The sequence below is a fragment of the Micropterus dolomieu genome, linkage group LG08 (genome assembly GCF_021292245.1).
Source record: "Micropterus dolomieu isolate WLL.071019.BEF.003 ecotype Adirondacks linkage group LG08, ASM2129224v1, whole genome shotgun sequence".
Taxonomy (NCBI): domain Eukaryota; kingdom Metazoa; phylum Chordata; class Actinopteri; order Centrarchiformes; family Centrarchidae; genus Micropterus; species Micropterus dolomieu.
In genome coordinates, this window is record NC_060157.1 from 7,068,471 (window position 1) to 7,084,120 (window position 15,650).

General features: G+C 38.2%; 4 protein-coding genes across 10 annotated transcripts in view; 3 read left to right on the top strand and 1 right to left on the bottom strand.

The window, feature by feature from the left end:
• The window catches only part of LOC123975176 (basement membrane-specific heparan sulfate proteoglycan core protein-like), a gene marked incomplete at its 3' end in the record, with an annotated part of 647,231 nt that overhangs the window by 394,708 nt on the left and 236,873 nt on the right, over window positions 1-15,650 (top strand).
• On the top strand, window positions 520-2,206 carry LOC123975194 (lysophosphatidic acid receptor 6). Its single transcript, XM_046056457.1, has 2 exons — window positions 520-644; window positions 1,006-2,206. Exon 2 carries the CDS (start codon window positions 1,090-1,092, stop codon window positions 2,056-2,058), a length of 969 nt encoding a protein of 322 aa, XP_045912413.1. The 5' UTR covers window positions 520-644; window positions 1,006-1,089; the 3' UTR covers window positions 2,059-2,206.
• Window positions 2,201-14,820, bottom strand: ints11 (integrator complex subunit 11). The gene is made up of 17 exons (XM_046056441.1): window positions 14,627-14,820; window positions 14,255-14,352; window positions 13,013-13,086; window positions 12,672-12,900; window positions 12,456-12,554; window positions 12,338-12,372; window positions 12,107-12,245; window positions 11,921-11,985; window positions 10,544-10,733; window positions 10,364-10,447; window positions 10,190-10,279; window positions 9,318-9,480; window positions 9,069-9,179; window positions 6,332-6,393; window positions 6,053-6,195; window positions 5,576-5,705; window positions 2,201-2,598 (listed from the first exon to the last, which is right to left on the bottom strand). The coding sequence occupies exons 1-17, from the start codon at window positions 14,652-14,654 to the stop codon at window positions 2,533-2,535; spliced, it is 1,806 nt and encodes a 601-aa protein (XP_045912397.1). The 5' UTR covers window positions 14,655-14,820; the 3' UTR covers window positions 2,201-2,532.
• Window positions 14,419-15,650, top strand: part of LOC123975203 (ceramide-1-phosphate transfer protein) — a 3,693-nt gene continuing 2,461 nt past the window's right edge. Inside the window, exons 1-2 of the mRNA XM_046056474.1 lie at window positions 14,419-14,704; window positions 14,810-14,899. The gene's annotated coding sequence lies outside the window, so the exon portion shown is untranslated. The remainder of the gene's footprint in view (window positions 14,705-14,809; window positions 14,900-15,650) is intronic.

Sequence of the window (15,650 nt, forward strand, 5' to 3'; positions counted from 1 at the left end):
TACCCCCCCCCCCCCCCCCCCCCCCCTCTTATTTAAATCACCATGCTGGTAAATCTGAATAAATTATACATTGGTGTATGTACCCAGTGGGCTTTAAGAGGTTTTATACATAAAGAAAACTTCTTAAAAAACAGACCAGGCATCTGAGATGTGCATTTAGTTGTCACAAACAGGCGTCTAATGAGACTAGACTTTTAATGGAAGTTTTACTATTTTGTTTTATTTTATGTGTTACCATATTGTTATAGAATTTTAATTATCCGTTATGTTCTATGTGCGTAGCATAAAGGGACAACAAACTATCATTTGGTTGTACAACCTTGTTTTGTTTGAGGATACATAAATTACCTTGGTACTTGATGCCTTGATATAAAGTATCTTATTACACTGCACCGTGTAAAAGACTGTATGCGTAGCATACTGCATGCTATCGTTTCCTGCTCCTTTCTTAACTTTACATCTGAATGGAAACAGGAAATGAGGAGCCCTGAGCAGAGAGCAGCAATGGTATAAACTCACTGTACACTCTGAAGAGCTGCACATGTAAAGTGTAGCAACAAAACTGAGCTTTCATCTCAAGTTTTCAACATGCAGCGCAGCTTTCCGCATTCGGAGATCAGGCGGAGGAGCCCCTAAACAACTTGGTAAGTGTTTTTTTCCAAAAGGCTTGTTATTTCATGTTTTGTTTTAGTATATATAGTCTAGGTTTAGTTTAGGTTAAGATTTTACAAATAGAAATCTAATGTTACAGAAAAGTTTTCATTCTTGAAATTACATTTATGTATGTTGTCGCAAGTAATTAGTATGATGAAATATTTCATCTCTCAAGAACACTAGTGGAAGTGAAACTGTTAGCTTTTTACTTTTGGGCAGCCTTTTCTGTTTCACCATACAGAATGATGGAGTCAGCTTCTGGAACCAAAACAATGTGTTAAAAGCAGAAAAAAAGATGGTGGTGTGAAAGTAAAGTGGAAAAACTCTGAATGGAAAAATGTTTGTATACAGTTACAGAAAAGAACCTGCGTTTATGAGAATCAACCTACGCTGTCTGACTTTCACTTGACTACACTGACAAAACCATAACCTGCAATGATGAATGTGACAGACAACAACTGCAGTACCCCTTCAGCAGAGTACCAATACTACCTTTACCCAACAGTCTACATCATAGCTTTACTTGTAGGTCTACCGGGGAATCTGGCAGCCCTCATCGCCTTCACCTTCAGGACAACTGACCGCACAGCCTTCAGTGTGTACATCAGTAATCTGGCTCTGGCAGACATCGTCATCATCTGCACTCTACCCTTTAGGATCCACTACCACATCAATGGAAACAATTGGGTGTTTGGAGATGTCGTCTGCCGTGTCACCGGGATTATGTTGTTTGCCAACATCTACATGAGCATCTGTTTCATGACTTGTATCTGTGTGGATCGCTACATGGCTACTGTACATCCTCACACCTATTTGAGGCTGCGGAGCCTCTGGTGCTCTCTGGTTGTGAGTGTGCTGCTCTGGTGTGTGGTTGGAGTAGCTATGCTAGTCTTTATCCTCATGGGGCCTCTGAAAACCAATGACGACGAATCTGGAAGCCACAAGTGCTTCGAGAATTTCGACAAGACTGAGTGGAGCTCACGTTTGGTGGCTTACAGCGTGGTGAGCCTGATCTTCGGCTCCCTGCTGCCCTCCACGATCACCCTGGTGTGTTACCCACTGGCTGCGAGCCGTATTTCCATGATAAAGACTAAAACAGCCCAAAAAGCTGTGAGAGTCATTTACACCATCCTGGCTATAACGCTGCTCTGCTTCCTGCCCTACCATGTGGTGTACCTGCTGCATCTCCTTAGGCGAATGGACATCATCCAGAGATGCTCCTCTGTCAATGCCATCTACAATGCCAGGCGGGTCACCATGGCGCTCGTCATCCTTAACACTTGCATGGACCCCGTGCTTTACTATGTCACCACCAGCCAATTCAAATGGAAGCATTTAAAGATGACATGGCTGTGGAGAAGAGTCAGAAGGAGGAGGGGTGTTTATAACATTGCAGATGGATGAGCGAAGGGGGTAAAGCACATGCCTGCTATAAATATAGCTCTGTATATGCTTCATTGTCATTGTAATTTTCTATGTTGTAAAATTTTTATTTTTTTAATAAAAATGTTCAAACTGGCTTTGTACATCAAAATAAAGGGAGAAATCAGTATATGAGTTTATTTTTCTTTATCTTGTGCAGTTCAGTCTATAAATGAGTCCATGAAAAAGTCTGCAACATCACTAAAAAAAGACAATCAGGGCAGCAGCCTGGATACATTTAAGATAACGGGTTCATTTAAGGATCCCTATCCCAACAGTGAAAGGGGAATTCAGCCTTAATGTTGATGAGGTTTACACAATAAGAACGTGAAATTCTCTGCGATGGGAGGGAGTCTCAAGACTTTAGAAATCCAAGTTCAAAATCTTGACGGCACATGAATTCTTTTTAGAGTAAAATGTCCTTCAAATCTTCATAATTTTGGGACAAAAGATGTTTCAGCACAGTCCAGATGGAAGTCCTTTTTTCAGTAGATTTGAAAGAAAGCTCCCCAGGTCCTCGTCCTGACAAAGAAAACCAGAACATAAAAGTCAAAAAAGAAGCGTTGTAGTAAATTACAAAGCAAGTTAACGCATGTTAACTTAAACACAGATAACCTGAGAGTGCTACTGGTACAAGGAGGAATTGCAGAGGACTGACTAGTAACTATATATTATATGTCACTGTGGTTCCCAACCTTTTTACCCTATGCCTGCAGTTAGCAGTCATAGGCTAAAAAGACTTACTACTGGCTTTGTACTACCGGCGGAGTGATTGTTTCATGAATAATAAAGGCCTAAATAGGTAAACCTGATATTCCACAAGCATAATATAGTGAAATAGGGATGCAACTAATGTTATTTTATCATCGTTTAATCTACAGATGTTCTCGATTCATTGTTTGGTCTTTCATATGTCCGAAAATAGTGAAAATGCTTGTGAAATTGTCCTATGGGTCAAGACAACATTCATATGTCTTGTTTTGTCTGTCCAACAGTCCAAAACACCAATAACATTTAGCTAACGATGACAGAAAAGCATTATAGTTGAAACTAATGACTTAAAATGGTTAATTTACACTTAATGTTTTAGTTTATTTAAACTACATTTGTATTTGTTCTTCTTTATTTCATGATTTGTGTTTTTTTATTAACTTGACACCTGTAATAAAATAAATAAAGACATAAAAGGAGAAGCACAGGTGTTTTTATAACCGTTATAACATAACAGCATTACATTTAGGTCGGACAATTAAATGCAGACCTGTGCATTTCCTGCCATGAAAAGGATTCTGTACAGTTTGTAAAACCAGTTGCCTTCTGTGTTTTAAACAATCTTCTTAAGATGACAAAGAGGCAAAAATACACACTGTATCTTCTGTTTTCTTGCTCTTTGCATGTAACATATAAAGCCGCAGAAACCACTCTACTTCCATTGCGCATTGACTGAGTTCAACAGGCAGGTTTTCAGCACCCTCAACCTTTATCAAATTCAAAGACCCTACTCTCATAATGTCTGCCCACACGAGTGTTTTTCACTTTTCATGGCTGATCAAACCCCACCTCAGGACTGTGTGGGTATGTAAAGAATGTTTAATTGATATCCCCCCTGGTGATGCGGTCAGGCTGGATTTCTGCCAACAAAAATGTCTTGTGCGCTGTGGCGAAGAGGATCTGGGACAGGAAATAGCGTGGGCAGGGTTCCACAAGTAGTAAATGAAAAAGCTTCTTATCGAAAACTGTCATCATATACTCCTGCAGATGCAGAGGGGAACGTGATGTCTCTGCAGAAACCAAGGTTACAACTTTATGCTTTTTTTTGTAATGGGTAGGGGATTTTGACTCAGGGATGATTCTGTCAGAAGCAACTAAATCAGCAGTAGTTAATAAAACTTTGATCTCTCATAAAGATAATGTGCACAAGTCACGAGCAAACTAAAACTTCTATTTTGAACACAATCATGTCCCCTTAGCTGGAAGTCACCCGCCTAACTGTCATGAAGGATATATGAATTAAATAGTAAAAATCTATTGTAGAATCTTATTTATATATTCTTTATTTATTACAAATTATAGCAGAGCTATGATATTTGAGATGTGCGTTATGGTGTATCTCCAGGATTGTGTGATGATTCATTTTAACCCACCTGTAGTAAAAAAAAAAATAGTTCTTCACAAAAAGGTGTGAACACAGCCCACAGGGGGTTTTCAACATCATCTAATACTGCACATACATGCAGGCGGCAACATGTTTTTATGCCGTGTAAAACAATCCGTGCAAGTAAGCTTGCCAGTGCTTACTTAAAGTCTAAAATGTAAATGCCGTATTAGTAAATATCATTTTGAAAATAATACATTTTATTAATTTAGGTATCATATTGTTCCATATATAAGCTTGACGTTTAGTTACCTAACAGTTGTTGCCTATATAAATATGGACCCAGGATTCAGCTGCTGAGCAGGGTTGAGGCAAGCACTTTGAGGGCACAAATACACATTCAAGACATAAATTTATCCCCACAGGTGTATGTCTTGTCACAACTACAATTTGCAGATGACAGAGTGGTTGTCAGTTAAACTGAAATCAGTCGTCACACCGGCCAGTGGTCAGTGAGCTTCTAAGGTCAAAACTGTGAAGAGCTATAAATACCTGGGTGCCTGTTTACTATCACCTCTACAGTTATCTTACTGCTTCTGTCTTTTGATACATTTTCGGACCTCACTCTTGTCAGAGTTGTCAATGATCTCTGCATAAGCACAGATTGAAAGGTGTTCATTCTTATGCTTCTAGATTTCAGTGCCACTTCAATGGCTTACGACATATCTGCATAATAAGAGCCCCACTTTGTTTAACCTTCATATCCAGGTATACACCAGTGGATGAGTCACATGTTTTCACCTCGATATTAAGATAAAACAGAAGATGCTACGATACTTGTTGTTGTTTCTGGTGCTGAGGTGAAGAGATAAGAAATTCCTCCTTTATTTAAAGAAAAGATAAAGTGTGGAACATTGGGGACCTTCCCAATTGTTGACTTTAGTTTCCAAAATAACCAATCAATTAGTGTTTCAAAATTAGCTTTTTACCACTTAAACAGATCGCAACAATAAGTCAAAACCAAACCTGGAGAGACTTGTACATGTTTTTATAACCTGTACAATTAATTAGCTGCTGTAAAGTCTTTCTCTCTGGCCTGCCACAGAAAACTGTGGGACAGTTTTATTGTGTTTTTATTGCGGTTATGTTTTTATGCTGCCTTGCTGCCAAAAGAATTTCCTGTCACTGGACAATAAAGAACTAAATTAAAAACAAGTCTAATGTGCAAGGCATTTAAAAGACTATTTAGATGCCTTCATAAAATTTTAAAGCATTTTCAGAACCACAAACTGTTGTAACCTCCCTGCACTGGAATAAAGTATCCTCTTAGAACTGATTCTCATTTTCTCCATAGAACATTTAGTCCCCGAGGTGCCCATCTTCACAACAATGAAAATGTTTTACCTGATAACTCCAGGAGAGTAGTAGGACTTTAGTGTTGGGGTCTTCAGTGGAGGAGGAGACTTTGATGACAATAGACTCTACCATGACTGTGCCATCAGGGAGGTGCTGGATGGTGTAACCTTTTAACACGCTGAAGCATAGAAATGCAAAAGCCAGGGGTGATAACAGTCAGTTTACATGTCACAAAATGCAGCGAAAATAAAAACATGATTCAGAAGTGAAACATCTCTCACATCACAAGCATCCAGGAACACAGGGGTAAGAAAAAAATCTCAGAAATGACACATATGTGTCTGTATATGCTCACGTACATCACAAATATACTAAAAGAAATTGAAAGAAATTAGACCCTGGGAGTAAATAAATGTGAACAAGTAAAAAAGAAGGCATAAAACAGTGATGTGGTTCACAGGAGGACAGTACAGAGAGTGGATGGTGTAGGTGCAGACAGTAAACAGATGCAGGAGGCCAAGTAACCTCTTGAGGTGTGTGTAGATTCTGTGAAGTGTGTCGGGGTCACTGTGTGGGTCCTGGAGCTGCACACGACAGGTGAAGCGTAACTGATGTTCATTGAGGCCCAGTTCTTTCAGGGCCTGCTCCGACGACACCAGCTTCAGACTCTGTGCTCATGGGAAAGAAAACAAGGGAGTAGATCACCGTCTGCCGAACGTGACGACCCGAGCAAGTCCCACTAGACTGCAGGTCATCAATGTAAAAGGTCACAAAAGTAGTTAGAAATCCAAAGAGCCAACTTACGTTTTCTTTCATGATCAGGGTTCCATGCATGGTGCGAGGTTTTTTGGGATCAGGAAGAGGCCCTTCAACACAAGAATGGTTTAAAACATTCATGGATAAAGAAGTAAATAATTACATAAACACATAGGCATAGATTTGGGTATGGACGATGCCGACGGTGCTGCTGAATTGTCCTTTACAATAATTTTACAGATCTCAAACAATCTCAGCTGTTGGACCAGAGTTGCCAGGGTTTGTGCATTTTCTGCAAAAAGCAGTCTATTACGATGAAGTGTGAAAGAGCTTGATATGTGGGCCGATGATCTGGCAACCCACTGTACTATGCATTGCCAACTAGCTGCAGCTCTGGCAATAATAATAACATCTGAACAGTGATGAATGAATGGCAATTTGAAGCGTTTTGCATTATACTTTCAATGGTTCAAACAATGCAGAATTAAAAATATCTTTGCTGGACAACATTACTCAACTGCTATTATATTTCAATTTTAGGTGTAAGGTGCTCAGACATGTCATTTTTTTTCAACAACTTTATTTTTAGGCAAGAATGCCCGCAAAAACAGCATTTTTAAAATGAACCAAATCGTAATAAAGTAACACCTTAGCTCTTCTGTAATCAGTCCAAACATTTATTATCTTTGACATTATTAACAAGTGGGATTATATTTATTATATATAATTTTTACATCAGTATGTGTTGGGAAATTCTTATATGGATCAATTGTTTGTTATTAATTAGTGTGCATCTACTCTATGTCTGTGTGTTTTATTCTGATTGTAAAATGAATGTTTGTGTTTTATGTGCAACGTTTTAATTCACAATAATTACACAAATAACACAATAGAACTGTATGTAAAAGCAACATAGTCTTGAATCGCAGATCTCAGCCAGCTGCTACAGAAATCGAACATAAGTTTGAAAAGACGAGGGATAATAGCGACAGATTCTTTGAACAAGTCTTGAGAAGCTTGGAAAGTCACGACATTTGTCATTACGACAACTAATTTGGGTCATGACATTTATGTGCGATGGGGCAAGATTGCTAGTAAAGTACACTGCACAAATCAACAGAAGTCAAAAGGTCAAGCTCAATAAACAAAATCCTTAAAGTGAAACTGTGTAGGCACCCTGTACCAAAACCACTGTTACCAAGGACAAACTGTGTGCCATTGAGGGCTGAACAATTAATCGAAATTTTATCCAAATCGAAATATGGCCTACAGCACTTTTCAAATCGCAAGGCAAAATGTGTGTCAAATTGATCCCATTTTAAATTATATATTGTTGTGCTGCAGAGATGTCCTGGCCTGCACATGATATTCTACAGACTTAAAGGTTCAGATTTAGTGGCATCTAGTCATGAGGGTTGTGAATTGGAACACTCTTGTCCAGTCTACCACTGCCCCCTAACCTTTCAAAGAGGGTAGGACAGCTACGGTGTCTGACACAGCACAAAAGGTGCCTCTTCTGAGATAGCAGAGAGTGGCCAGTCAAGCCAAATGAGGTTTCTTTAGGTATATTTATTAAGAAATTATATTTACTTAATTATTCAGTAAAACCATATATTATTGTGACTTTGCCATTGACAGACAACATGGAAAATGTAAGCCAAGAGTGTGAAACACTATTACTGTTTCTGCACCACTGTCCATTATAAACCACATATTAAATAAAGTTTATACAAACATTGACAAGGAAACACAATAATTCTCTATCGACCCTCGCCAAAACTGCCCGCCAACAATAATATCTGGCCCGCTACCAGATTATGGTGCTTTAATAGCTGCAAAAAATATAAATAAATAAATACTTTGCTTAAAAAAAGATCTCAGTCATAACAACAGCAGTTACTCACATAATCACTTCCTCTTTAGTAGTTTTGCCTACAAAATAAAGGCGCGAGAAAGCTTGTTTATTGCAATCTTCTATTTAAAAAAATAAAACATAAATAACGATGTCCCAAGGTGGGATTGAAAGCTCAATCTTAGGGTTGCAAGTCCTCCAACTGAGCTTACCAAACAACAGCCTAAGTGAAGTAATATTATGGCTTATATTCTCATCCACCATCTTATGGTTGAAGATATTGCTCCGATTCAAAACTTATTTGCAGACCCCTGCAGTATATTATTACTACTTCTTCTTCTAACGTATGTATTCAACATAGTGATGAGTGTCTGCACTGCCTGAATTGTACCAGAAGAAGAACCAGAAGAACTTAGTGACGAAACCATAGACTGTATATAAAAACGCGAAACACGCTCTGTAGTGCTGTTTGTCTGTTTTCAGCTACTGTAGAAACATGACGATGCAACGTCGCAACGTCCATGGAAGGGGGTGCCCACGGTTATCTAGATATAAATGGCTCATTCTAAGGTAATAAAAACATAATGTTTTATTATATAAGGTCTTTATACACAACTGAAAACATAGTTATGGATCTTATATTGCATTTCTGTTGATAGATCTTCAGAAATATTACACAGTGAACCTTTAAGAAAACATCTTTGTTTGGTACAGCTCTTGGCAAAAATCTCACCATAATCATTTAGATATAATAATATTATAATGATGTAAAAATGACCATTCCCTCAAATATCGCAAATACAATATGAGTCAAAATAATCGCAATTAGATGTTTTTTCAAAATCATTCAGCCCTAGTGCCATTTTATTACTCCTCAGGCTGTGAATTAAACAAACAAATTCCTAAGGTTTCTCAACCATCAACAAAACATACCTCCGAGAGCCATCTCCCTCTTGAGTAGGTTGAGTGAGATATCCACAGGCACACTGGGGTTTGTTGTCACAGTCGCTGTCTCTCCGTTAGCTGGCATGTGGCAATCTATGCCTGCCATTTTAAAACAGAAACTTTAACAACACTGACGGTGCCTTCTCGTCTTACTGTAAGCCTGCATTCATTTACCAATTATTTATAACAAGCACAACATTATTGATGTGTGAAAGCCGCGGTTGGAGATGCACTTACTGAACTCCTGCTCAATTTTGCCCTTTAGGAACTCCATTTTTACTGCCTCCCCGTGTACCAGCAGCATGTTTCGAGGCTCTGCCATACGAATAAGCTGCATGATGCCTTTGGCATCAGCATGGGCACTGAAGGACATGTACTCCACCTGTAGTTTCACATCCAGCTGTTAGAATTAAAGAAAAAAATGTCAGTCACTATGCATGTGTTGTTTTTCACCTGGATCACAATTTCATGTTTTTTAAAATATATTTTGGGAGATTCCTGCTTCCTTAAATATGAAGCTAGGAGACATTAGCTTAGCCTTGCATAAAAACTGGAAGCAGGGTGAAACAGCTAGTTGGCCTCTGTCTAAAGCTCACAAATTAACATATTACACCTTGTTTGTTTAACCTATACACAAATGTAAATGTAAAGGTGATTTGTTTTGTGAGGATTTATAAAATATTTACCTGCTCTCTGTAAAAACAACTAAAAAAGTCTCACAAATTAACATGTTAGAAAGTGAACTTCAGAGGCGCTAGTAGGCAGTTTTTGTTACCACTGGATACAGCAGGCTAGCAGTTTCTTCCTGCTATCAGTATTTCTGCTAAGCTAACTGCCTTCTGGCCATAGCGTATGGTTTAACAGAGAGGTATAACAGTCGTATAGATTTTCTCCCACCAAGAAAGTGAATAAGCATTTCTTAAAGCAACTCTGCAACAAACATAAGTCACAAGGAAGATGAGAGAAAGGTGGGATAACATGATGGAGGTCATTAGTTCCATGTGTAAAATACACAACTTCATCTGCAGAACAGACAGAAATAATTTAAGCAATAAAATACAGTATGATCCCATAACTAAGAGATGAAGGTGAAATTATAAAGCTCTTACTGTTGATCTCCCTTCCATCTCCAGTTTCTTCTGCCCATTAAGGATCTTGTGACCGATTGTTCCTTGTACACAATACCCAGGCATGATGACCTAAAAAAACAGAACTAGTTGTTTATCAAGTAATGTTATTTTAAAAAAACAAAAAAACATCTTCAATTTGTTTACAAGGCTCACCATGTTCTTCTCATTGCCAGCCCATTTCTTGAAGATCTGCAACGACTGACCAGCATGCAGCATGCCCGGTGTGGCAAACACCACCTGAAAGTGTACACATTGTTGTTATTCACTGCCATTTATTTTTCCTCCTATAACTTCTTAAAAGCTTGCACACTTTGGAGGAAAAATGATACTTACCATAGGTCCAGGATTATCAGCGTAGGAGCGGTCGAATGCCTTGATGTGCTTAAATTCAAACATGTTTCTCTGTACAAATGTTTTTCTGATCTTCTGGTTGGTCCATGTTATGAAAAGCTTGTAATAATGATTAGCTTTCTCCGTCAACCCAGTGGAGAAGTAGATTGGGGCCTTCAGGTTCATTCTCTCCCTGGTTGGTGAGGGGAGGTAATTAGAGTGTCTGCTGCCACTTGATATGATTAAGTTCACACACCATCATAATTTGATCAAGCTTAATTGAATGAATACAGCTATTCAAGGGAGCTGACAATTTTGGACCTTTATGTATTGTAATCATGTGCAATTCTCATTTTTGCTGTGTGAATCACTTTGGGCTGCACATTTGTATGGAAGGTGTTTTATAAATCAGGTTCAGCTGAGTTGAATTACACCACATTATCATTATTATTATTATTTACAGTTCACAGCATAAATGAGTACACCCCAACAAATTTCTCAGACAAACATCCATCTCACTTTAAAATTAATACTTTATATGGGATCCTATACAATAAAATATTGGTGCATATTTGTTTTGTTGGCTTGAAATCAGATCACTCAGTACAAAAGGCAAAACTGGAAAAAATCTAACCAAAACATTTAAGATCATGGTGCAAAAATGAGTAAACCCCAATGAATGTCTTAGAAAACTGATATAATTATAATTAACATGAATCCACCAAGAGTTGAGTCCAATCAAACATCAATCAATCAATTAAGAGAGGTATTTAAACATAGAAAATCTTTTTAACACGATAATGACCCAAAACATACATTTAAGGCAGGGTGAAAGTGATTCAGTGGCCAAGCATGTCTCTAGACCTCAACCCAATACTCGTGGGGAGTTCTGAAAAGACAAGTTTTATTCTACATCCAGCATCCAGGATCTGAAAGAGTTAATTCTTCAAGAATGGAGAAAGATAGATGTAGCTGTATGTTGTCAACTTGTTCAAGTCTTGTTCTGGAAGATTTGCTGCTGTTCTTAAACGTCAAGGAGGCCATACAAAATATTAGATTTACTAGAATTTGTTGATAGGGTGTATAATTTTATAAAATAAATAATAATAATAATAAAAACCTCGTTTGAATAAAATGTTGTTGTTTTTTTCCTAGAGAAGCTACGAGACCTCACTGTTATGGTATAGAATTAATATAATATAAATATAATATAATTGGTCTCATATTCACTGAGAAATGGATAAGAGTCTTAATTTTCAAAGGGGTGTACTCATTTATGCTGTGCACTGTACATTCACAAAGCTTTACTGAAAATGTAAAACAAAACTTGTTTGAATTTTGGCTCTGGAGTTTGTTTTAAAAACTGAAGAACAACCCTACCAAAATGTTTCCAGCAGGATGCAGAGTTCTTGTGCTCTTCCGAGGGCAAACACAGGAATGAGAACCTGAAAAGATAACAAGGAAACATTTGAAAATTTGCACTGAATGTTTGTAAAACCTTCATCCCTTCCCCATAATGTAATATAAAGAAAAAAAAAAAACCTCCACCACAAAGTAAAGAATTACCTTTCCTCCTCTTTCTATGGTTTCATGCACCTTCTTCAAAAAGTCCCTCTCTCTGCATCTCTTTGAGTCACGGATGGTGGTAGCATATGTGGACTCTGAGATGAGGATGTCTGGACGGCACTTATCAATCCACGCAGCACTGCAAAAGTACAACACAAGGATGAAGACACTGTGTAGTGCGTGGGCATAAACTCCAGCATACAATAATTAAATGCAGTAAAGGCCACTTACCCTAAATGCCTGTCAGGTGTCATGTTATAGTCTCCCTGAAAATAAAAAAGACATTATTCTGAGATCTTGGCAGTCAAATTCACTAAGTTTGATACAGTACAAACTTGTTTACACTCACAGTGTAGACCACAGACTCTGATCCCACTTTGATCTGCACCATGGCAGCTCCCAGGACATGGCCTGCATAGTATGCCTTGATCTCCAGCTCATCATCCACCTGCCAGCAGCACAACAAAAAACAGCTTGATTCGCCATCAAAAGAGACGAGCAGCTGGTGCAGAAATGATTAATAGCTGGATATCTGGGCACATCAAAAATGATATCGGCACTGCACCTGGACAGTTTGGTGGAGGTTCAAAGGTACAACTTTCTTCATGCAGTCCTTGATCATCTGCGAGGTGAAGAAGTTGGTTTCTCCCTTTTTGTCGACCGTGATCTTGCGGAAGTCTTCCAGCAAAATGGGACAGATAGCCTTGGTGGGATGGGTCATGTAGATGGGTCCATCGTAGCCCACCATCTCACTCATGAAGGGCAGAGCGCCACAGTGGTCCAAGTGGAAATGACTGAGAAAGGAACAGGTGTAGCCATGTCAGAATACTGGACTGTTTTATTTATTTTATACATGTTGATAAGAGAGAAATGGCACTAGATCATGTAAATATGAGGACAACAAACCTGATGATTACACAGTCCAAAAAGTCTGTCAGACGTCCATTCTGGGTTATATAAGAAAAGTCAGGGAACCGTCTCTGCAATGACAAAAGAGAGTGGCATTCAATTAGCATTATGCTAGAACTTATAATATTAATATAAGTTACATTATTATTAACGCATTCAAAATAAAAAAAACATTTGAAAGAAGACAGTTGCAGGTACTTAGCTAAAGTCACTGAAGATGCTGCTAAAGAGCAGAGAAGAGGGATTACACTTGCAATTTGATACTGTAAGTAAAGGTTGTCTTCATTATTGATTAATCTGCTGGTTATGGAAGTGAAAGGGTTGCCTATTAGAATACGTTACGTAAAAAAGGTAGGTATATTTAACTGTAAAAAAATCAATAAATTTCCACACAATTTGGTAATCATTGCTTGGTCTATGACATTACATTTATTCATTTAGCTGACGCTTTTATCCAAAGCGACTTACAATTGCTATGCATGTCAGAGGTCACACGCAATGATGGGTTAAGTGTCTTGCTCAGGTCACATGCCTTTGGTGTAAGAGACCCGGGTTCGGGTCCCTTACACCAAAGGCATGTGTCTTATCCACTGCTCCATCACCACCACCACCCTCACAAAGATATTCAATTGACAATGGTATAAAGTAGCAAATCCTCAGTTTTGAGGAGCTGCAACTACAGAATGTTTGCTTTAAAAAAACATTAACTGATTACCAAAAAAGTTGCTATTTATATTTTCAATAGATTGACTAGTCAGTTTGACAAGTAATCTTCAGCTGTAACTTATGGTTAGTCAGTATGGCTAGCCAACAACACTCCTGTATTACAGCAACCACCCGGTGAATAAATTGCAGGCAACATCTGTAAAAACTTTTTATTTAACAAAACTGAAAGAGGTGAGATTGAAGGTGCTTTATAAATTTATGAAGCTTTAATTTAGAGTAATGCTGCATCAGTTATAGATAAGTCTGCATAGTTATAGATAAGTCTGCATAGTAGCTGAGACATGATGGTTTGGAGCAGGTTATTCTTAACACCTTGTCTGTGCACCTTTAGTTTCAAGCTCCCATGATGAATTTATGTATTTAGTACTTTAGCACTTTTATGTAAATGTTTGAACAAGTGTGTCATGTGTACGTTGTTCATGACAGAAACCAAACCAAAGAAAAAAAAAACATGTCGTACTGATCATCTTACACAGAGGTTGTTTTTTCTAAGCCATAAGCTACTTAACTTACATCATCATTGTATCCCATGTGCATTCCACAGTCCAGCATTATATTTTTGCCTCCAATTGAGACAAGGATGCAGCTGCGGCCGACATCCTGTCCAGCACCTTGGAGAGGGAACAGTGAAGTTGAAGGAAAGCTTTTAGTTAATGCGCCAGTAAGACCACTAAGTTAGCTTCCTCAGCTAACAACAGCTACTAACGATAAATGGTGAAACTTGCGAGTTGTTTTTGACTTCATAACAGCAGTAGATACACAAGTTATTACTATTCAAACAGAGCCAGACATTTAGTGAATAGAGACCTTCAATGTTTTAGACACATTTATTGTTGACGGAACTAGCAATGCAGATGCTAACTTAGCCACTGGGACGTTACTCACCCAGTGGTGTTACTTTTATTTCAGGCATGTTTTCTCATCAGGACAGCCTGTTTTTGAAGACAGATGATTGACACCTCGGTAACCCAGCTGGGCGGACTGTTTTCTATGAATAACACCTTGTTTGCAACAAAATGTTTGCTGTTCAGTTAACTTACATGCGGGTCGGGGTTTTTTTTTTACCAGTGTCAAGTCACCCACAGTAAACCGTGGATGCGACTTCCGGGCAGCGCATTCAAAATAAATGTCCTTTTTGCCGATCTTTTTACAAGAATGGTAAGTTCAATCTCTTTGTTTCTATTTGAATTTGTGTATTATACATTCATCTTCATAAAGTAGGTATTTTACAGGCTGATTCCAGTATTTTTAGAATTAATATTACAGATGCATTGAAATGATAGACCTATGTTGGATCTGGATCAGGATCAGCACCAATACTGACCTTATAAACCAGATCAGGTACTATATCAGCCAGGGCATCCCTATTTCCAAAAAAAAAAATTACTTACTGCCTTTGTGAAGTTAAAAAATGGATGTCAAATAATTTCCTCCAACTGAACTCAGACAAAACAGAAATCCTGGTCATCGTGTCCCAGCAGATGGGAAAACAAATACTGCCATCTGCTGGTTCCCTAGTAAATCACATTAAGCCTGTTGCAAAGAACCTTGGTGTTTGGTTTGATAGTAATTTAAATTTCGAGCAGCACACCACAAAGCTTGTTCAATCATGTTTTTATCAACTTAGAAATATAGCAAAAATTCGATCTATGTTAACTTTTAAGGACACCGAGACCATTTTACACGCCTTCATCTCATCACGCCTGGATTATTGCAACAGCCTTTTCACTTGTTTAACCCAAAAATCTACTGATCGACTCCAGACTGTCCAGAACTCAGCTGCCAGGCTTTTAACCAGAACAAAGAAATATGACCACATTACTCCTATTTTAGCTTCATTACACTGGCTCCCAGTATGTTTTAGAATTGACTTTAAAATTTTATTGATCACTTTTAAAGCTCTTCATGG

Excerpts from the sequence above, each read along its gene's own strand:
- LOC123975194 (XM_046056457.1), top strand. The coding sequence starts at position 1,090 with ATGATGAATGTGACAGACAACAACTGCAGTACCCCTTCAGCAGAGTAC.
- ints11 (XM_046056441.1), bottom strand. The coding sequence starts at position 14,654 with ATGCCTGAAATAAAAGTAACACCACTGG. Across the intron at positions 12,901-13,012 it reads TTGGACTGTGTAATCATCAG|TCATTTCCACTTGGACCACT; the intron begins GTTTGTTGTCCT and ends TTCCTTTCTCAG. Across the intron at positions 11,986-12,106 it reads CCATAGAAAGAGGAGGAAAG|GTTCTCATTCCTGTGTTTGC; the intron begins GTAATTCTTTAC and ends TTATCTTTTCAG.